The 22,687-nt window shown below is 39.4% G+C and overlaps 3 protein-coding genes across 4 annotated transcripts; 2 read left to right on the top strand and 1 right to left on the bottom strand.

The window, feature by feature from the left end:
• The first annotated feature begins 249 nt into the window (after window positions 1-249).
• Window positions 250-5,794, top strand: LOC149017589 (S-adenosyl-L-methionine-dependent methyltransferases superfamily protein). The gene is made up of 3 exons (XM_089151920.1): window positions 250-354; window positions 445-556; window positions 3,949-5,794. Exon 3 carries the CDS (start codon window positions 4,006-4,008, stop codon window positions 5,131-5,133), a length of 1,128 nt encoding a protein of 375 aa, XP_089008046.1. The 5' UTR covers window positions 250-354; window positions 445-556; window positions 3,949-4,005; the 3' UTR covers window positions 5,134-5,794.
• A 4,033-nt stretch (window positions 5,795-9,827) lies between these two features.
• On the top strand, window positions 9,828-16,080 carry LOC149017588 (protein FAR1-RELATED SEQUENCE 6-like). 2 transcript variants are annotated; one of them, XM_089151915.1, is made up of 4 exons: window positions 9,828-10,021; window positions 10,910-13,006; window positions 14,133-14,237; window positions 15,658-16,079. In XM_089151915.1, exons 1-4 carry the CDS (start codon window positions 9,992-9,994, stop codon window positions 15,691-15,693), a joined length of 2,268 nt encoding a protein of 755 aa, XP_089008041.1. In that variant the 5' UTR covers window positions 9,828-9,991; the 3' UTR covers window positions 15,694-16,079. The 2 variants fall into 2 exon arrangements, with proteins under 2 accessions (XP_089008041.1, XP_089008043.1); XM_089151917.1 differs by lacking the exon at window positions 14,133-14,237 and having other exon boundaries at window positions 15,658-16,080.
• A 108-nt stretch (window positions 16,081-16,188) lies between these two features.
• BHLH121 (basic helix-loop-helix (bHLH) DNA-binding superfamily protein) lies at window positions 16,189-22,428 on the bottom strand. Its single transcript, XM_089151918.1, has 5 exons — window positions 21,953-22,428; window positions 20,970-21,091; window positions 18,134-18,261; window positions 17,564-18,058; window positions 16,189-17,038 (listed from the first exon to the last, which is right to left on the bottom strand). Exons 1-5 carry the CDS (start codon window positions 22,084-22,086, stop codon window positions 16,880-16,882), a joined length of 1,038 nt encoding a protein of 345 aa, XP_089008044.1. The 5' UTR covers window positions 22,087-22,428; the 3' UTR covers window positions 16,189-16,879.
• Between the last annotated feature and the right edge of the window lie 259 nt (window positions 22,429-22,687).

The raw sequence follows: 22,687 nt of genomic DNA, 5'->3' as shown, positions 1-22,687 counted from the left end.
CAAGGGTATAATAGTCTTTACGACTGGATTACTTAACGTTCTCACGGAGCATGTTTGTAAGAAAGAATAAATTACTGTGTGTAAGTGCGCCTACGGGAGTTAACAGCTGTCGTGGAATCCTTTGTTATGCACCGTTGATGTCCTTGTGAAATGACTATTCAAAAAATCTAATGGACCTCGTGTCAGGCAGACACACAAACATTTTAATCGGTTAATGTATAATCTATAATCCCATGATCGTCTGATCGTCTCTTTCACTCCCTCTTGTCTCTATGGCATCAGTTACTCGCTACTCACTCTCCAGTCTACAATGGAGTAAACTTGCTCTTACACTGTTAATCTTTACTCTTTAAGGTGAGCTCATCTCTGAGACCTGGTTTCTTCGCTCTTCATTTATTTCTTCAAATCTGTTCATTTAACCGAAGGCTTCATTGATGCGGTTAGGTGAGATCCAACCCAACCTTGCTTTGCTGAAGTTGGGAAGACTTTGGCTTTGAGAGACTGAGTTATTGATATGTTTTGGTGAAGAACAAATTCAAGAATTCGTCTTCTTCAGGTACGTCTTCTATGTTTGTTGCATGTGGGTTGGAATCTCTTTTCCCTTTCCCCGTTTCCTTGGTTTCCACTCGGATTCATGAACCTTTGTAAGATTTTGTTTTTATGATTGTGGTATTAATATTTCGAGCTATTAGTTATTAACACTTTCCTTGTTTTTAACTTTAGTTGAAATGTTGGGATTTGTTTAAATTGTGAGATCTTGGCATGGTTAGTTATGATTCTTGTTTCACTAGTCCTGATTTTTCGTTTTCACGCTGATTTTCCTGATTTGAGGGCTTGTTGATTAATTCTAAGTTGTACTATTTCTATCTTTTGGCATGAGATGTGCTTGTTGGTAGTTCGAGAAAGTTTAGTTGGAGTACTGCTTCCGCCTATTTTAGAGCTACATGCTCAGATCTTGGAGAAGCTTCATTTTATCTGTTCATTGTTTATCAAGTAATGCCAGATTCTCAGCTAGATACCTATCCTTCAAACTAGAAAACTTTCTGAGTAACTTTTTTCCAATGATTTAACCCAATGGTCTTAGCAGTCCTCTAAAATTTACAAAGAGGAACACAAAGAATGTAGATTAGGGAATATCAGTCTCATACCAAGTGCATTATGCGTGGCAAAATGCCAACTGTAACTTAACTCATCTGCATTCTGATATACTTTCCTGCCTGGTCACCACCACGAAAAATACTCTAGAGGCATGAGGATCATTTTCCTATGCCTTTGTATCAATTTAAGAGTTTCTTTGTGCCATTTTTTCTTTTTTCCCAAGTGTTTCCACAGTTATTTTTTTATTAACTAATAAAAATGCTTTCTTCGTTGGAAACTTTTTTACTACAAATGATGATTCCTTATGGAGATAAAGAAAAAGGGAAAATTTCATGATTAGTCACAGTTAGGTTTATGTTTACAGAAGTAACCTATCAATGTTTCAGTTAACAAAAGTAAATTAATTTGAGTTATGATTTACAGAAGTAGCCAAAGCAGTGATTTTCACATTTTTATTTATTATTCTACCCTTATTCTTTGACCACCCAGCACCACTTCTGCCCTACCATCGCCCTCACCGATTCATCCTGGCTTCAGCACCTCCTCTGATGACTTCAACAATTATGTTGCCACTAAAATGTTACCATTGTTGCCACCTCTTTCCTCTTCCTTCCCTTTTGAGTATCGTTTAGTTTCCATTGACAACTTCATCACCTGTATTCTTCTTCAAGAATGAAAAACGGCGGGGGGGGGGGGCGGAATTACCAGTAACATCAAGTCCTCGCAGTTGGAGACTTAGTGCCTCTGGCCCATTTGATGTATGTGAAAAGAGCAAGCTTGGTAAGGGTTTCATAACCCCACATTATTGGACCTTTTCTGATCTAGCAATTAATTGGGAATTTCAAATGATTTAAACTTTTACCAGGCAATCCTTTTTAGGGTATTATTATATATTTACGGGTCAAATGTTCTGCTGTGTTAAATTCTGTATGATTGATTCATGGTGTATTACAAAGTGGAACTGTCACGTCGGTTGCCAAGAATCAGGCAATGGAGTAGGGTGCATCAATGGTTGTAAGGAGTCAGACTGAGAGAGAGTGGGTTTGTGAAGGAGGTAATGCATGTTGGGAAAGATTACGGTCATGGAGGGTCTGAATTCTGAATCTGAATCTTTACACCTGGGGATGGATGGCATGGAGGGGGTGAGTGGAATTACAGGGGTGTCGTATACGACATACCCGATGGAACATGTCCTACAACCTACACCGACAAATGCACAACGAAATGCTTGCAGAGGAGAAGAAGAAGGGATTAGGGTTCTTAGAAAATGGTGGAGTGGCAAGAAGGGGGAAAAAAGGGGGACAGGATCGGGTGTGTTTGGTTGGGTACTATATAGAGTGGCAATGTTGGGCGCAGGAGCATGGCGGGACGCTATGACAATGATGAAGAAGAGGAAGACAAGGGTAAACCTGTCCAAATAGATCCTCATGTGACTTTTTGGTTAGTTTTATAAATTAAAACACAAAACAAAACAATTTTGTTAAATGAAATACTGGGTGGCTTGTTCTGTAACGACAAACCCGATATTGTCTAATCAAGTAATTTTCCTAAAAACAATTTCTTGTCTAATTTTGGGAGTTACAAGATTTCCTATCATCAAAATTATCGTAGTTTGAAGGACATGGATTCCAGTGCAGTTGCAATGTATTTTCTCTTATTTGTTCCATATTTTACTATTTTGAGAGATGACTCATGAATTGGAAAATTTTACATTTATGGAAGTTTGTGTTCTCTGTTCCTTCTCTGAAATGAATTTATGATTTTATGATGTGTTAAAGTGATTCTAACAATAGTATCCTGGCCCCATCTTTTTTTTTTCTTTGTGTTCCCCTAAGGTCTCATGCATATCATTAATAAGGTGGGTTGATGGCTTGAGCTCTTTCTTTAGTTACCTGAATCCAATGAAGTATCCATCTTTGCTAATCCCCCCCTTTTATGATGTGTTAAAGTGATTCTAACAATAGTAACCTGACCCCATCTTTTTTTTCTGTTCCCCTAAGGTCTCATGCATATCATTAATAAGGTGGGTTGATGGCTTGAGCTCTTTCTTTAGTTACCTGAATTCAAAGAAGTATCCATCTTTGCTAATCCCTCCCTCCCCCACCCAAAAAAAATATATATTGTTCAAACCATCAAATATGTCCTGAGCCAGGGAGAACATTAATTCTCATACAGCTCTTTTTTCCTATTCTCTGCTCTTCTCCATTCGTCTTTTCATGTAAATGATTCAAAGCATGCTTTCTTTGCATGAACACTGATATGGTGCTGGTGTCTTACCATGGCAAATTTTGAAAAATAAGGTGCCCTTTCTGGCTAGACTTCTCTGGTTTACTTAGCTAAACCTTTACTCAATAAACAACATTGGCTACGTGGATCCTGTTTAGTCCATTAGCCATGTCTTTTCTGTCCAAAGCCTTCTATATCTTTTCCTAAAGAGTGGCATATTGCTTCCAAGAGGAGGATACCTAGCACAAGGTTAAAAAATTGGTTTTGAAAATCCACGCCAAAGGTTTGTTGCATTTTAATTACAAAATGACATCTATTGGATGGCACTGATGTGCAGTCTCACTTTATGTAGTCCAGGTTCAGGATTTTAGTCGATATGAATCTAGCTTTGTCTTCCTGGTGATTTTTTTTTTTTTTTTGCCCAACAACTACTATCCTGGTGATTAGCTAATTACTTCAAATATCAAATTTGAGTGGTGATATTTTGATTGGCTTGATCACTCTAGCTTTATATAAGAAAATTCGCCATCAAATTGATTTTTACAATACCTTATATCATATCACTTCTGTTTCTTTATTTAACTTTCAATTTTTCTGCCCCTTACCTGCATTTCCTTCTATCAGCTCTTGTGTGCATTTGAAGGAAGAAAATTTGGAGGATCGAACAAGGAAGGAGGAGATATGAGCTTCGGAATGGGGTTAAACCTACTACTTCTGCTAGCTATGGTGGCCACCAATATTCTCTCCCTCTACCACCTGTCATCCTCACTCCAAAGCAAACCTCCAGCTCCTCCCCCAGTCCCAGACCACCTACTCCATCAACTCAGCACCATCCGAGCAACTATAAATCACCTCACTCATCTCCAGTCTGCCAGTAATGACAATCCCACCGTCGCTAGTGCGGCTTCTAAAACCATCCCTTCAGATCTCCTCCTCTATGCACACCTCTCTCCTATTGCCTCCGCCTGCCACAACCACCCTGACCTGCTCCATCGGTACATGAATTATACCCCATTCTCCCTCTGTCCACGTGATGTTGACCTTTCTGAAGCCCTTATCCTTCGCGGTTGCCACCCTTTGCCTCGCCGGCGTTGCTTCTCTCCTACACCACCCAAACCACCCTCTTTGCTTCCCACCAATCCATTTCCTTCCTCCTTACCTGATTCTGCTCTCCTGTGGTCCACATACTCTTGTAAGAGTTTCGATTGCCTTAACCGCTTCAATGACAAATTGGGTTTTGAAATGAAAACCGAATCTTCCAAATATTTAACCATGAAATCTGAGCTCGATCTCACAATCCCTCAATTAATTAACATTGCAAAGAGTTCTTCCAATGTTCTCCGCCTAGCATTTGATATTGGAGCCGGAACTGGAACTTTTGCTGCTCGAATGAAGCTTTACAATATTACTGTTTTATCTACTACCATGAACCTTGGTGCTCCATATAGTGAGGTGATTGCATTGCGGGGCCTTGTCCCACTGCACATCCCATTGCAGCAGAGACTTCCTGTGTTTGACGGGATTGTTGATCTTGTCCGATGTGGTCACGCTGTTAACCGTTGGATCCCTATCACAACAATGGAGTTCTTGTTCTACGATGTTGATAGGGTGTTGAGGCCTGGAGGGTACTTCTGGTTGGATCATTTCTTCAGTAAAGCTGTGGATCTCCAAAGAGTTTATTCACCGATGATTGAGAAATTGGGTTACAAGATTGTGAAATGGGCAACAGGCAACAAGACTGATTCCAGTGGAATAAAGAATGGAGAGGTTTATTTGACTGCTCTGCTGCAGAAACCTATGACGAAGTAAGGTCTAGGGTACGTATCCTATTTTTGATGTATATTTGCCACATCAAGTCTTAGTGGCTTTTCCTGTAACGAGGATAGGAAGAGTGTTTGATCCAATGAAATTTGTGATTCACGATTAATCAACAATGGTTCTCAATTCCTATTACACCTCGCATCTTCTTGCCTTTTCTAATATAGTCTGAGTTGTCAGATTATGTGCTATATTAACCATAACGCCTTTGCCTGTTTAAGATTTTACAGATTCAGATTGTTACAGAGAGAAAAATGTCCTAGAAAATTTTTCCCACTACCATGCTTGTCCATGATCAGATATTGCTCAGCTATTTTGAATGTTTTGATTTGTATGGGATCACTTCTTAGTGACATCGCTCCATAATTTCCTTCTTGTCCTCTTCACTCAGCTGCTTTTGGAGTGCCTGCATAGCAAACCCAGTGAAAATAGCTCTGATTAGCGAAGGGAAATGCATATGCGAAGGAGTGAGGAATTATGTCAAGTTGTCAACTGCATTGAAGCAGTTTTAGAAGGATTTGTCTTTGGTTGTATAACTAGCTTAGATTTAGGAATGGAATGCATGGAAGTTTGATTGAATTATAATGAACTTATTAATCTTATTCCAGTTCCAAGGGTTAGTCCTTGGCCTCTGGAATTGACCCCCTATTTTGCTTTTCATAGTAGGAATACGCCAGGTATTAGAGTTGGTAAATCTGATGTACTCTGATCACCGGACAGATAGTAGTTCTAGAAGGGATCTTTTTTTTTTTGGCCAAATAAGAAGGGATCTTTTTATTAGTTATTAATATATTTTCTTTCTTTCATTAAAAAAAAATCCTAAAACCTTGTGGTCTGAAGGGGTTTTTTTTTTTTTTGGTGTAAAAGATGAATTTATTGCAATGGCAAAGCCGAGGAAATAGAGATGTAACCAAGGAGAGGAAATGAGCCAAGAAGTCAAGACCGTCACCTCCTCGGCCCTTTGGGCTAGGTGATCCACGTCACTATTAATCAGCCTGGAAAAAACAGCCACCTCTCAAATCTAAGCCCAATATCAATAATATCCTGTATAACAGTGTGGTTGGAGGTGAGACTAAGCCATTCACCAAGCAGACGAGCTCCCTACAATCTGACTCGAAGTATGCAATGTCAACCCTTTCCGCTAATGTGTGTAAGATCGTACTTGGGAGCAACGCCACTCCCAGCAGCACACGGTCTAGATGCATTTTGGATTTTGGAGTCAAGAGGCAAGAGCAAATCTGGACCCCAAAATACGTCTGGGCCTTTGACTGCTGGAAGTAGCACTGCTGGCAAGCAAAATCAGTGTAGCACAGCATCTAAGTGCTCTGCTTCAGCCATCAGTGGGAAGGAGGCAACACTTGGATCAGATAGGGCCACGATTGGGCTCCCTGTATGATCCCTAATGATGCTGCCCAGGCCCGCAAAACCAGTTCTGTCATCATAAGCTGCATCGGTTTACTCTTATGGGCCTTCTTGGAGAAGGAGTCCAGCACTCTTGGGCTGGGGTGATTCCTGCTTTAGGGGAGCTAGAAGCTGGGCCTGCAAAAATTCCTGGGCCAGCTCCACTGCTGTACGGCCCACATCTACAGGATTCATGTTTCCAAATGACCCTGTGTCATTACGTGCCTTCCAAACCTTCCAGCATAGGAAGTTTGATGTTGACATGAATGTCCTCCTTTCTTGCTTTGGTGGAGCTTGAAGTTTCCATATGAACTTGCAAGTCACTTCTGGGATTAATCTCCAATCTAGGCTATGGCCATCTCTAAGTAGGGCCGAGGCCTTCTTTCTCCTCCCATATCCTCAAGTAGGCTGATTTTTCTGACATTACTCCATTCTTTGCACCTAACCAAACCTGCCTGTCTTCTTTAGGGAAGATTCTTCACTGAATTTTAAGAATCTCTCTTACCGTGTTACTTGGAAACCAACTATTGAGGAGATCCACCTTCCAACACCTGTTTTCTTGGTCGATGTGGTGTTCCACTGTTTGGTAGGGGTAGTTGATGGGCTTGGGAAGGCCCACTGTGAAGTCATGGCTTGAAGGGATCCATTTATCCTGCCAAATATCTATGCCCGAGCCTTCATCCATTTGCCTTTATAATATGCTTCTTCAGTTTTGACCCCAAAAAGAAAATACTTCTTCGGTTACTTAACCCCTTGTATAATACTCTTCCATGCCCGTGAATCTTGGCCTTGGGCTCAACACTAACATAAATGAAAAACTAGGACCCTAATATATCATATATCTTTTGTAGCAGTCACATTAACGTCATGAAAATCCTACATTTAAATGGAACCAGAGAGAGAATTTCAAAGACATAGTTAAGTGTGGTTGCCGTGTTAAGCTAAAGATCGATGCTGTTATGTTCGGTATGAGGATTTTGTACATAGAGGCCAACAAGAGAGTTGGGATACCCTACCTCTCTATCCTCTATCCTTTGAGGGTAGAGGTCCAGGCTCCTAACAAGATTGACAATCTAATGGAACAAAATTTTCATCCATACTTGAGTCATTAAATTGTGGCAAGTCTATTGGGACCATTGTTACTCTTTGGCCAAGATAATTCCCTCCAAAGGTAGACGTAGACGTCCTATTTAGAAGCAATATGACTAAGGAAGTTTCAGTTTCAAGTCTACAAACTCTCAATCCTTGTGATTAGGTTGATGATGACACAGAAAAAAAAGCCTCTTGCTAAGGAACACCACCACTTATTAATTGTCCTCCCAATGGAAGTATAAAAGAAAGTAGCGAGGGAATGAAATTCATCATATACTATCATCAAAGGATTGACTTTGTTGGTAATAATTAATCTCTCTTAATGAGGAGGTTACATATTTGATACTCCTTGATGGTACATGTAATAATCTTGCATCCCTAAATATGTTAGAGAATTTTGGTTTATAGGTTTTGGTTTTAGCATTAGAAACCATTCCAAGTCTCCAATTCTTGCAGTCACAAAGCTAGGAGAAGCGTCTTTACCAGTGGTCAACTAAGCTTAAGCCTTTAGATCAGCCATGCAATACATGCTCGCTGCGGGGGTGGATAATGCCTACTCCCCCGACCCCCCCCCCTATGATGTGAGGCCCATAATAAATGATATGTTATAGCTTCTTCCTTCGGGGAGGGGGTGTAAAAGGATATGTTACACCTCAATTCTTCCTTTGTGGAATGTTCTTTTCTTCATATTTCTAGGTAGATCACCTAGCAAGAAGGTTCAGTAGCATGCCTAATTATTTGGCCTATAACCATTCCTTGGTTACATAATTTATGTAACTTTGTTTGCTCTATTTCTAGGCCTCAAGCCACTTGAATGAAAGAAATTTTTCCCAAAAAAAGAGTTTTTTATAGGTGGCCCACTTAAGTTGGGGTGAAACTCAGACACCTCCCTTAAGGACAAAATGTTATTGGTGGCCCACTTAAAAATTATATGTTATTCACACCTAATAGATTGACCTTGATTGTGTTGAGTCAATTAAATTTTGAAAATGAAATTATCATGATGCCCTTAAAGTGTAGTGTAATGATCGAATTACCCTCCCATACCCAACCCTTAGGTGGATGAAGGTAGAATCCCCTTGCTCATCTTCCCACACCCAGTTGGAAATTACCAAGTACTGCTAGAAACCACTACACCCCCTCTTCCTACTAGTGACCACCACCCCACCTTCCCCTGTCCCTTGCCAAAAATAACCTACCATCAACCCCTTTTGCCCTAAACCCTAATAACCACCACCCACCACCGAATCGAAAGAAGGAAGTGGAGTTCACCAAAGAAGGTAGAAGTTGAGTTAACCAGAGATATCGATGGTCTTGACATTTGACTTCTTCACTTCTTCCTTGGGTACAATGACCGTGAGAACTCCATTCTCCATGCATGTTTGCGTTAATCTAATCCATCTTGGCTTTCTCAAGAAGCCTAAATCGCCTCAAGAACTTGCTGCTACTCCTCTCCACATCATGCCACTTATTGTTATTCTCTTCCCGTTCCTTGCTCTACTCTCCACTAATCTGAAAAACTCTTCCTTCTTCCACCTCAATCTTCACTTCTTCTTTAATGGGTTCAACTTCCTTTTTCCAATCCAGAGGTGGGTGTGGTTATTAGGGTTTAGGGCAAAAAGGGATGATGATGAAGGGTGATTTCCAACAGGGGAAGGGGGAAAGGGGGGGGGGTGGTCAATGGCAAGGGGAGGGGGTGTGGTGGTCTACAGCGGTGGTGTAGGAAGAAGATGGGTGATCCTTAAGGATTGGGTATGGGAAGGTAATTCAGTCATTAAACTACATTTAAGGACATTATGGTGAATTTACTTCTAAAATTTGAATGACTTAACAGAATTAAGACAAGAGTAAGTGCCTAGAAGGCTAGAATTTCACCTATGTAGGCCACCTATAAAAAAATTTAAAAATATATATAGAGGTAAGTAAACTCCCTTTGCCAATGGAGATTTAGTGAAATGATTGAGAACTTCACTTTTCAATGGAAAAACCGTAGGTTTAATCATTGTCGGTGGCATATACAATATTCTTATTCCCATCCCCAATTTTCCTATATACAAAAAATGCATTTGTACCCCAAAAAAAAAATTTATGTTATATATTGAATCTCACACGTGCAAGCCGGGAAAAATATGTTAACACGTGCTGACGAGTCGTGTTGGAGGAGGGGGGGAAATGGGCAACGGAGAAAGCTAAGCTCATTTTTGATAGAGAGAAACGGAAGAGTAAGGACGAGAAATCAATGAATGGACAAAGCCGCAAAGGGGAATACAGAGTGAGCCAGTGCTTCTCTACCTACTCGCGATTCAAAGTTACAAAGGGAGTCCACTAATCTCTGATTCTCCTACTGTCCTCCGTCATGGCGGATCAGCCTTGTGTCCAAAACGAGGTAATTCTCAACCCTCTATCTTCTTCACTCGTGAAAGGCTAAACCCTCGGTGGAGCTTATAGTCCTCTGCTTCCATCTTCATGGTTGCAGCTTCTATTGGATTTATCTTCGTTTGAGTTCTTTGTGCGATCACAAACCCAATTGGGCAGGAGAGGGGAGAGAGAGCAGTACAGTTTACCTATACACTTGACCTCTTTGAGACAGGAGATAGAAATTTGACTTTGTGTCACGGTACTAAACGACCTTCTCTCCCTCTTTTTTTCTTCTGGGGTTGGGAAGTAGGGTGTTTCTTAAAGGAAATTTAAAGGAAAATGAGTGCAAGGATGGATGGTATACGGTGATTCTGAAATGAGACTGCCGTTGCCGTAATCTAAGCGTCGGTGTACTTTTAGTTTATTAATGGATGATTTAAAATGTAGATAGAGAACAGAATCCTGTTTCTGATAATTTTTATCACAGATGAGTTACTCCTTCGAGTGAATGGTTTTCCAACTAAGCTTTTCAAAAAGTTGTTGTCTTTTTGAGGACGTAGGATTTCTAACTTGATGAAATCTTAAGGGTTAAATTGATGTACCCTAAAAAAGATAAAAACAATTAAAAAGGCTTAATTGGTTTGATCATTTATGTGCAAATTTAGCTGACAAAACCTCAGATGGTGCACTGGAAGAGAGCTCATTCTCCAGAACCGCTCAGTACTTCCTGGTTCTGCGTACAGGATGCTAGAAAAATGACTTATTAAATTGATCAGTTGCCCATTCAGTATATAAGCTAGTTATATCCATCTCAGATGCCCTATTTTTTTTTCTTGGATTTTTTTATGCCTGTGCTTTGCCAGTAAGAACCTTCTTTTGTTAATGAATGAATTCATGGATTCGATTTGTGTTTTAGATGGAAGAACCATCATTCAACAGTGAGACACTGACAGAGAATGAAGACAATGAAATTGAGGTTGGGAATAATGATGATAGATTGCAGCCGACATCTCCTGGAGCATTAGCCAGGTTAGCATTTGACGGGGTAAACAGTGTGACCCAAGAAAGGAAGGAGCCTACACCCCCTGTTGTAGGAATGGAGTTTGAATCTTATGATGATGCTTACAACTTCTACAATTGCTATGCCAAGGCAGTAGGATTTGGCATTAGAGTTAGGAATTTATGGAGAAGACAAAAGACTAATGACAAGTACATGGTTGTACTATGCTGCAGTAACCAGGGTTTTCGAAGAAAAACAGATACACATCGTTTGAGACCAGAAACAAGGATTGGTTGCCTGGCAATGGTCAGGATTAAGTTGATAAGCTCCGAAAGGTGGAGGTTGATTGAAGTTAAGCTAGAACATAACCATTTAAATACCCCTGCAACCGCACAGTTCTTTAAATCACATAAGATGATGAATGGAGTCATTAGAAAATTGGAGTTGGGTTGTGATGCAGCAGTGCAAACAACTGATCTGTTTGATGAACGTAATCAATTGGAACTTAAAGAAGTAGAAGCAGAAGCCCTTCAGAGTTACCTTTGCAAAATGCAGTTGGCAAGTCCAAACTTCTTTTACCTGATGGATTTCAATAATGGAAGTCTAAGGAATGTGTTTTGGGCCGACGGAAGGACCAGAGCTTCATATGGTTACTTTTCAGATGTAGTTGTACTTGACACTACATATTTGACAAAGAAATATCGTTTGTCATTTGCACCATTTATTGGAGTTAACCATCATGGACAGTCAGTCTTATTGGGTTGCAGTTTACTTGTCAATGACTCTGTAGAGTCATTTGTTTGGTTGTTCAAGACATGGCTGGCATGTATGTCAGGACGAGCCCCATGTACAATAATTACTGACCATAGCAGGGCATTGCAAAGTGCAATTGTTGAGGTGCTCCCAGGAACCCGTCACTGTATGTCTTTGAGGCACATTATGGAAAGAGCTCCTCAGAAATTGAAAGTACCTCATGAATTTGATGAAGTTAAAATGGCAATGAGCATGGCAGTTTATGATTCATTGAGAATGGATGAATTCGAAGCAGCATGGGTGGATATGGTACAACGTTATGGTGTTGAGGACAATGAGTGGCTTCAAATGGTATATGAAGACCGACAACATTGGGTGCCAGCTTTTCTAAAGGACACTTTCTCTGCAGGAATGGCAACCACTCAGAGGAACCAAACTGTAAAATCATTTTTTCATGGATATGTGCATAAGCACACTGATTTGAAGGAGTTTCTAGAAAAGTATGAACAAGTTCTACTGAGTGCATATCAAAAGGAAGCCAAGGCAGATTTTGAGTCTAGGCATTTGGGTCCTACCTTAAAAACAAGATGCTGTTATGAAAGACAACTTTCCCAAGTGTACACATGTGAAATATTTAGAAAGTTCCAATGTGAGGTTGAAGAGATGTTTTTTTGTTTTAACACAGCACAAGTACATGTCAATGGACCACTTGTTACATACATAGTCAAGGAGCGCATTGATGGCAATGCAACTCAGATTAGGGATTTTGAAGTTCAGTATAATACAGCTGATATGGAAGTCCAGTGCATCTGTGGTTGCTTTAGTTTTAATGGCTACTTATGTAAACATTCACTAAGTGTGCTTAACTACAATGGTGTAGAGGAAATCCCACCTCAATATATCTTAGCGCGATGGACAAGGGATTATAAACGTCTCTTTGTTCCAAACAATGGGCCCATTTGTGTTGATTTTGAAAACTCTGCAGAATGGTATGATCATTTATATAGACGTGCTATCCTAGTTGTGGAAGAGGGGGTTATATCTCAAGAACATTTCAAGATTGCTTTGCAGTCATTGGAGGACTCCCTAAGCCAGGTTCATCTTGTGGAAGAAATTGAATTAAATACGACGCCTACAAGAGTACAAAGAAGTATGGCTGGAACTAATAAGGTGCAGGATCTTTCTCGAGTGAAGAGACCAGGTCGATTAAAACAAAGTCGAGGCCAAATTGAGAAAATCTGCGAAGACACCTGGAGTGAGGTATGGCAATGACTTCAAAACTTGTTGAGCCATTAGTGTGTCTTCTCATAATTATTTAGTAAAATTACCATAATTCCTTTAATATTACAAGCTTATACCATACATATAAGGATCTTCGTTTTAGTAATTGAAATGTCCAAAATGTTGGTTGCATTGCTGAACATATGTTATCCAAGAATCAGCCTAATTATGTAGTATAATATGAACTAGCATGTTGATCCTTTTTCTGGACAAAATGATTCTCTCTCTTAACACATTGCTCCATTTTGGGTAGAGTGAGATACAACACGAACAAAATACAAAAGAACCTCTTCCTCTCTTGAATGCAGAAACATTATGTTCTATCTTAATACTTGGGATTCTTTCCGAACCAAATACAACACAAACAAACTACAGGAGAATTCTCTCTCTCATGCAAAAAATAACAAAGCAACAAAGCCTAGTATTTAACTTATCGGTCCATCCAAAATAATTCTATCTTCTCAAGGATGCAGAAACGTTGTGTTTAATCCTGCCAATATTTGACTTTAGAGTTAGCCTCTGATTTCATGCAAATGCTTCCTAGTCAGTTAACCAAAGTAAGGTTATCTTGGTTGCCCTACCATATTTGCCAACTGGCCTTTCAGATGTGAACTATCTATAGACATGTGGATTCCTACTTCCCTTGCTTACAAATCAAGTTTCAGCCCAGTCCGAGTTGGCCCACTGGCAGAAAAAAGATTGAAAATCTGGGTCCACCAAGAGGTTTACTGGGATTATTAATGGAGTGCATGGACATACATAAGAGGCTATACATCTATATGGCAGGCTATATTGGATTTGGGTCTAAAACTTGACATGTGGACAATCTGGATGTTGATCTGTCAATATAGTAGTTGGTAGTGCTGCACCATCTTGCCTTGTGGCACAATTAGGTGGACTTTCAAGATAGGCTTCCCAATTAGAGCCATGTAAAGGACTGTTTCCCATTGTCTTTTGGTGGATACTTGTCGGTTCTATCCATGTAATGTAATTTCATTACTATGAATATGATTTCAAATTCCAATTTATTGCTAACCAGAATAGAAAAGTTTTTGCTAATTCCTTCTGTGTTACCATGTTAATTTTAACCTCCAACTGTTTGTAGAATGACACTCAAGTTGTCAGCAAGCGGTTACGGCCCATTGAACCTGCAATGCCAAATCTTGGTCTTGGCAACCTGGTTGTCACACAAGAGAGCACTCGTGAATCGGTTAGTAGGCTGGTAAACTCAGCAATTCTTATTTCCAAAGTTCTTTCTCATAGTTCTGTGCATTCTATGAACCAGTCAACCCAATCCTGACAGCATAAATATTTTGCTTCTCTTTACATTGAGTCTCTTATGTTTCTGGATGAAAACCACATGAGAAATAAAAATTTGTGTCCTGCTTTTTATACTGATTTTACATTGGAACTCAGCAAACAAAGGAGATAAAACCATCCACAATGGAAAAGTTACCTTCAACGTTCAGACAAAAACAGAACTGGCAAGAAGCAGAAGGCTTGTGGTGGAGAAGTCTCTCTTGAATGGACTCAAAAACTGATAAGAATGGAAGTACAAATCTCTGAAATTTCTCTCAGGTGGCAATGCTGAAATCGGATCTGAATCTTTTTATTTGACTCACAGCCGGATGATTTATATGGGTTAAAGTTACGGGCTAAGTCAAATAGAGGGAGGTTCTCACGTTGTGAATCTTGGCTCAAAGGAGAAAGGATGAGGGAGATCAAAACATAAAGGAAGGCGACTATTGAGTCCTCCAGAACAGAGCAGGACCTGCTGGTTTTTCAAACCATTTCCTCCAACAGTTACAAAGAGAGGATGAATGAGAGGAATCGAGGAGGACTCAAAGAAGAAGAGAGGAGAGCTCATCCAAGCACTACAGGCCCACACAGGCTTCAACTAAAAAAAGCAGCTCAATTCATTTTTCAATTCTACAACAATGAGGATTACAAGCATTTATAGAGGAACATAAATTACACCAGTAAGCAAAATAAACAGACTAGGAATTAACTTTATGTGAAATACTTGAGTAAGTAAACTCTAAAAGACAATCTAATCTCCTATTTTGACCTACTCAAACAAATGATTACAGGATTATCCCTGTAAAAATATATGAGAATCTAGATATCCTATTAGTCCTTATAACACAAGTAGACCCACTTCAACTCAGTCTGGATGGCTTCAGGAAGGGTCAAGCCAGGTCAACCACAAATCTGCATCAGTACCGGATGCTGACAGTACAGACACATATTGGCCACACATCAGGTGGATACTGGATCTATACATATATGTGCTTCATTTAGAATGGATACTCCCTGTGGTAGCATTACATACTTATTAAGTGCTGATTGGGACCAGTATTACCTTTGAGAACAGCAATTGCACTGGATGTAGACCTGAAATTTTAGGCTCATTCTTTCTTGATTCTAAATGCATTCATAGTCACTACTCTGCCTCTGTATGGAGCATGGGTAGCCCTTTTTACAAGAGCAATTTGCATTTTCCATTACAACTTTGAACCCCTTAGTGTGTTCCTCTCAAACTGCACTCGGTGGTTTTTTCTCTTTTTTAAATGATTAAGAGTTCTAATTGTTAGTCATTCTGATTGCTTACTAACAGCCATATTTTTCAGGGTTTTGTGGGACAACATTTTATTGAAGATGTATGAAAGCGCAGTCCGGTAGCTTCAACAAGAGATCTTCTTAGTGAGTTGGGCTTGTAAATTTATGCATTGCTGCTTAACAAAAGAAGTTAATCGGTATCCTTCTCGTTTGAGGTTGATGTGTGGAGCTAATCAAGTGGGTTTCGTTCTGTAAATGATTTCTTTGTGTAATAGGCTGCCATACATTCTAGAGAAAGTTCCTTCTGTCAAATGCCGTTTAGATTCAGTATTCTTGGACCGAAATTGTATCAATGTTGCATCTTAAAGGTCTAAGGCTATATTGCCTCTGTGATGCTGTCAATGTTTGGACACAGTTGGCTAGGACTACCAGGAATCCCAAGCCTGCATCAGTTATAACTATCATATGTTCGGATCCAATTGAGGTGAAAATTGAAACTTCATTCTTTATGGATGTTGGATGTCGCGAACTCATTTGGTGATCTGGGAGAAAAAAACGGCGCTCATTGATGAGAAGTTTCAAGGAAATTTATAGTTGAGACTCTCAGTGGTGGTATGAGATGGTGATCCTAGCAATTCCTGTGAATCTGTGATCAATATGATTCTGCAGAGATGGCTCATAGCTGTGCACTGTATCGGGCTAAAAAATCAAAGTTAGTGGCTTATAGCCATACCAGTTGAACATAAAATTGAACCACTTCTAAATTGGAGCATCTAAACCTAAGTACAAACAGTATAATTTACAGAATCGTACATGAATTTAAATGTATCATCGACATTCCTACAATATTTGGTTCAATTGACCTACCCCTTAAACTCTGAACTTATATGATCAATAATCCGATTCATTTGTCTTGCAATGGCAAAGACCATGGCTTCGTCTAGTACATTAGAAATGAATTTACTCCCAACCTTCTTTGATTCAAAACAGCAACCTCATCTGCATCTAGAAAGCATCTTTTCAGTCCAGTTGAATTCAGATGGCTCTACACGTGCACCACTTGTTGAGGAAAGCTAGATCCTCCTTCGAGGACTCTTGGATCAAAATTGATAATTAAACTATCATAATCAATGACATTCCCTTGTCTTCTTCACAATCATCTATATTCTGTAACAACTTACAAGGCAGAACCAGACCATCTGCTCAGCCTGGTCCAAAGCTCCCTCTTTTGCTGCATGGGGGAACACAGTCATGGGACAGAGCAGTGATCGACTGCTGAAGCCTGAAGCTAGCTTAAGGTTCTTTAGTTATCTGCCGCCCATTACCCACACTATTGGAGGAGCTATCTTGAACACCCATTGATGAAGAACATCTGCTTGAAGAGCTCCCAACTGTAATACTGCTTTCTTTCCTCTGCGACTGCTTGCCTTTTCTTACTCCAGATGAAATCTCCTGGAGAAAACAAAAGAGTAATTAGTTCTCTGACATTATTCTACTTTTTTTTTCCTTTTGGACATCATCAACAAGTCATGGCGACGGGGGCCCACAGTCCTGAGGGAGGGGAGAAGATGTGGTAAGGACGCAGTTTTGAACCCATGACCTCCTTGGACTTACTGCCTCTACATTGGAGGCTGCCACAACTGTGATAGAAGCACGTCCACAGTTCTCTCACATTACCTCTACAAGTTCCATTCCAATTTTATTTTATAGGCCACAGAAGCTGTCAAGGAATGCTGCATCCTTCGACAAACAGAAGTTCCTCATAAACAATAGTCTGCATTGTGCATGACTGTGACCAGGCACTTGGTAGTCCAAACGGTTCAATCACCCATCATGCAACCAACTGGAATATTCTTTAAAATAGATGAGGAAAATGGGGCATCTCTGGTCAGCAGTACAAATGGTCTTGACCCTCATATGATCGCCCATTGCAAAGTAATTTAAACAATCGTACAAATTCAACTGAAATATAATCACCTGGTCCGCTGTTGATCCAGGTGTCTTAAGCTCCAGATCTGTTGCTACATCATGAGAACCATCACTTCTTTCAACATTGCTACCCCTTTGACGATCTGGTGTCTTGCTTCTGGAGTCATGTTTGCCAGGAGTGTGAGACCTACTTGTAGGCTGCTGTTGGGGGGAAACATATAGAGTGGATACATGTTCAGATTGAGGATTAATGGGTGACGAATATGGAACATAAGTTGAGCAGGGGTTGGGAATGGCGCTGGGGGTTTGATTTCTAAAGAAAGGGTACAGCTGCATAGATTGGGGGTGCATGGGAATGGGTCCTGAAGGGACAGGAACCGGCACTGGGAACGGATATGAAGGTGGTGCCATGACAACTGAGGGATCCATAGTGGCCCAAGGGTACATAACCCCAACTCTCTGCTGATACTGAATGTTAAGGTTGTCAATCTCAGACTTTATAGATGTCTTCTCTTCTCTGAGCTCATTTTTTTCTTGGGTTAACTGTTCAAAAACAATAACAAGTGAGTGTGATGAGATGGCCACAAAATTTATCCTTATCCAAGCTAGGAACATCACCTCTCGTGATTCTTCTGATAGTGCTGTATACTCAGCTTTCAGTTTGTTGACTTGGGCAGTCAAATCCTTCAGCATATGGATGGTATCAGTTAGGATCGTTGCCTTATCATGCTTGGGCCTATCAGGATCTGCAAGTTCAATTTAATTGTTCAGTTAGATTTGGAGCAAGCATTTAAGAAGTAATCAGGATGTAAGAAGTTGGCCAGAAGTTGCTAATAGAACACATAATGAAGAACAAATTAAGGTCCACTGACACCTAGACCAAAATATTGGACATAAATGACACGAGCACAAGAGAGTGAATAAAGAACATTCACTGAGTTAACAGAAGGATCACTAGTCAACTAGACACAATATCACACATCCGCTAGGCCTTAGGTGCACAGGAAGTAGATCGTACCAATGTTTTCACATGTGCGGAATGTATGAACTATTCCTTCTTATCAGGAATTTATATCTCTATGGCCAAAAATAGGCTGAAACATCAGAGAATGAAAAGGTTCACAAAGCAAACATTAAAATCATCATAATCAAACATAGAGATAAAACTAATTCTTCATATAGTTCCAACAGATGAGGTTTCACAAAAATTAGACAAAGCAAGCCAATCGAAACTCCTAAAACTTGTACACTCTGTCCAAGAAACTAAACAGTTCCCTTTCCAAATACTCATTTGTAGTGTTGCAGATTTTAAACTTCTATTATTTCACACTAATCAGGAGGTGCTTACTTAGGCTCTTTTTGGTATCACTTATCATTCTCAATTATGAGAATTTTTCATTATTTTAAATTGTTTGGCATCTATTATCAGTTTTGTTTTTAAGCCTTCAAAATTCATAATAGACTTTTTGTCTATTATGGATTATGGAGAGAATTTCATTCTCTTCATTTATGCATAAGTTGTTCTCTTCATTTATGCAAAGGTTTACTTAAAATTTTATAGTTAAGATGAGGGTAAAACAATCAATACATATTCTTTTATAAAATTCATTTTTTTTTTTTTTTTTTCTCTTGCTCACTATCATTTTCTAACAATTTTTTTATTTTGACATACCAAACTTATTTTTCATTCCATAATTTATTTTTGACAAAATTTACCAAACTATTTTTCATTCTTGACCAATAATGAATTCTTGTACTTATTTCTTTAAATAGGCATAATAGAGAATGAGAATTGATACCAAAAAGAGCCTTAACTGGGGTGAGGCTGACTTGTTGTAGACACCTATTAAGAGGCAGAACAAGTAACCTGTGCAAGCAACTGGTCAAGCATCCTTTTGAAATTCACCAATTAAGGACCAGTTAGAAAGAGATGGAAATAGAGAGATCGTCGCCAGATATTTCATAGGAACCAGCAATGAAGCAGACAATCTAATTTCAAATATGATTTAAAGTTGGCATGGCATTGCTTTATCATCAGTGAACAATGACCCGTTTCTTCATTTAGCAGAGGAGGGGCAAAGAGAGGATCTCAGGATCTGTATACCCAAAGGAGGGAAAACCACGAGTGGGATACGCAGCAGCTCCCCAATGAAATTTGAATGGAGCATTCTAAATCTAACTGAGGAGGAGATCTTCCAAAAGAAACAGAACCATCAGGAACTATTCCTAGACTGCCACCTGGCACAGGAAACTCTTCTAAGATCTGATTGAAAACACTACTCTCAGTTATTCAACTCTTATATAATGGCCTTTAACCCCAAAAATAATAAACAAATAGATAATCTTACATAATGTAAGCAAACCACCAACCTAATTTTTTCAAAACAATTAGCAGAAAAAGCCACCCAACGCTAACGTAGATGCAAGGAAAACAATGAAGCTTGAGATCCTTCTGCACTCGAGATTCCCAAAATCACACTTTCAAAATCCTTGTATAGTATAGTATTCATGATACTACAAAATAGTTAACACCATAGATTACAACCTAAAGCACAAGGAGTACACAAATTCCATGATTAATATATACTTCAAAGCAGCAAGCCCCCAAGCATCAGAGAGACTGAACATTGAAATAGTAATATTAAGGTGTTATATTAACCCAAGAAACATTAAAAATAAATGCAACTCCTAAAGTCAGGTAGATCTTGGATGAGGAACAAGTTATCATGTAATGTTGGGTCCATAGAAGAGAATTTGGAAAGAATTATAATGCTTATAAAGCATGATGGAGAGGATAAGTGACAATCAATCTAAAAGGACAAGAAACTGGAACTTCATTCACTGGCAGGATTTATTTGGACCACCTTGATCTGGTGAAGCACTACTGATACCAATTCAGGACAAATGCGATAGGCAAGATCTCAATCCCAATCCTCCAAATAACATTACTATGGGAGGTGGTAATGAAATCACAAGGTATGGATAGGATATACATGTTTAAGTAAACAAAATTATGAGGATTCTGGCTTTCCAGGGTCCATCAATATATTTTTGCTACATGTATATTCTTACATAATTTCCCTGGTTCAAAACAACCCCAAATGTCTACCCAAAAACAAAAATTAAAAAAATCCCCCATTTTTTAGCTTATAAGAATCTTGAAGAGTTCTAAATTTGTATCAAGTTTGAACTCAACATAAATTCTGACAAATCCAAGTCAGTCCATCCACTGTATTCTTCCATCAGATCACAAAAGTATTACCAAAACAGATTTAACTATAATTAAGCCTTTCTCACACCAGGAAGGGTGACCAGAGAGGGATGGAACAGGGAAAGAAGAGCAGGTCCCAAACAGAATCTACTAGCTACCTGTTGTGGGTGGAAAATGTATAGTTACGAAGAGAAAAATCATCACAAGTTGCACCAGATAGACTAAGTGGCTATGTAGTATTACCCAGTGCATTTCCCAACTCCAGGAACTGCTCATTCAGCCGATCCCTTCTCAATTTTTCACGGTCTGCTTTCTGAACTTTCCTCGCAGCAACTGAGTTCTTCACTTCTACTTCGGCCCTTTGGCTGTAAAATAAGAAAAAGCAAATCATGACAAGTATTATACATACCGATAATAGCAGCAAAAATATTTGTATTGCAACATCTAATATGTGTTCCAGCAGCACTAAACTGAAATATTCATCCACAATTTACAACTCAACGACGTTTTTCATTAATTTTTGCTTTTGTTAGAGTGAATAGCTGTTTGGGGAAGGGTCATTTGACAATGTAGAGATTTACAACAAAATAGATGTAATTATCAACTTCCAGCAGAGTAACTATGTAACAAACAACCTTGAATCCGGTTAACAAAATTTATTTAGATTCAACAAGGCGGAGAAACTCATTATGTCGAATATTTTCCCTATATTGTTACCAGAAGATTAAATCGTTTCGCTCCTGCTGTTCTCTAAAAAACATGAAAAACGTGATTCATGTTATCCATCTTTTCATGCAGTAACACTGACATCATAGCCGGTCAAAGAATTCAACGGTGTTCAGGTCTTTCATAACACTTCAACCCGTAGTTTTCCGAAATTCGAATTATTATTGTTCGACCATATTTAACCGAACACTGAATAGCCAGGGAAAACCCCTTTTTCTTCGACCTAGAGCAACTGTACCAAATCCCCACAAGTCAAGCAGGAGTTTCCATAGGAACTTGAGTCTGAAAACTACAAAAGCACAAAAAATTAACAGCAACTCAATTGTCCCGCTTGATACAAGCTGAGGGATATCAGGTTAAACTAGGCCAACAATAGAGACAAGCAGCTCGACCGACTCGAAGAAACCCAGATTCCAACTCGAATTCATGGTTCAGACAGTAAATTATACATTTAGGGCAAAAAAAGGGGAGCAAATTTTCGGGCAGAGAAAAGAACGAACCTTGAATTGGGCTGCGAATTCTGCAATCCATTAGAGGGCACAAGATGATCAACAGCTGAATGCTGCAAATCACTGACGGCGATATCTGTTGGAATAGATTGAAAGAAACCCTCCGGCTTCCACTGATCCATCATCTCTGCAACTGAAAGTTTTAGGGCTCCAGGTACTGTTTCGAACTCGTGGATCACACGAGGATGGCGCACCGCACTATAATTTAACTGGAAATTCTGTCCAGGAGCATCGTCTGGTCAATGCGTACAGACAAAGAAAAGACCCTCAAAATGGCATCTTCACTCCATTAAATTACAAATTAAAATGGTTGATGCCGCCCATGCTTTCACGGTTTCACGTGCGTGCTCCTGTGCTGGACGCCTGGACCACGAACAGCACCTCCGTGCAGAAAACACTTCACTTCAACGGTGGTTCCGTACAAAGAAATTTCTCTTCCCATCCCCATGATCACGATGCGAAGATTAAATTACAGTTCTTGCCAGAGGAAAGAAAAGAAATGGAGATTTGAATTAAAAAAAAAAGATAAATAATTTACGAATTTACGATTCAATCTATTTTTTGAAAAAACATCATATATTTGTTTCCGATTATTCTTTTTTTTTTTTTTTTTTTGGTAAAAAACAACTTTATTATGGTCAGAGTTCAAATCTTCTCGAGGCTTTGCCCCGCCTATATTAATTATATAAAAGTTTCCCTAAGGATGTAGTCGTGGTGTGTGCAAGC

Source organism: Hakea prostrata, chromosome 4 (assembly GCF_041222555.1).
Source record: "Hakea prostrata isolate BN-2017 chromosome 4, UWA_Hpros_2, whole genome shotgun sequence".
Classification (NCBI taxonomy): domain Eukaryota; kingdom Viridiplantae; phylum Streptophyta; class Magnoliopsida; order Proteales; family Proteaceae; genus Hakea; species Hakea prostrata.
This window is presented reverse-complemented; position numbering and strand designations above follow the sequence as displayed.

Coding starts and splice junctions, on each gene's coding strand:
- LOC149017589 (XM_089151920.1), top strand. CDS start 4,006: ATGAGCTTCGGAATGGGGTTAAACCTACTACTTCTGCTAGCTATGGTG.
- LOC149017588 (XM_089151915.1), top strand. CDS start 9,992: ATGGCGGATCAGCCTTGTGTCCAAAACGAG. Junction 13,007..14,132: donor GCGAAGACACCTGGAGTGAG/GTATGGCAATGA, acceptor AACTGTTTGTAG/AATGACACTCAAGTTGTCAG. Junction 14,238..15,657: donor AAGAGAGCACTCGTGAATCG/GTTAGTAGGCTG, acceptor CATATTTTTCAG/GGTTTTGTGGGACAACATTT.
- BHLH121 (XM_089151918.1), bottom strand. CDS start 22,086: ATGATGGATCAGTGGAAGCCGGAGGGTTTCTTTCAATCTATTCCAACA. Junction 21,092..21,952: donor AATTCGCAGCCCAATTCAAG/GTTCGTTCTTTT, acceptor CTTATTTTACAG/CCAAAGGGCCGAAGTAGAAG. Junction 18,262..20,969: donor GGAGTTGGGAAATGCACTGG/GTAATACTACAT, acceptor TTGAACTTGCAG/ATCCTGATAGGCCCAAGCAT.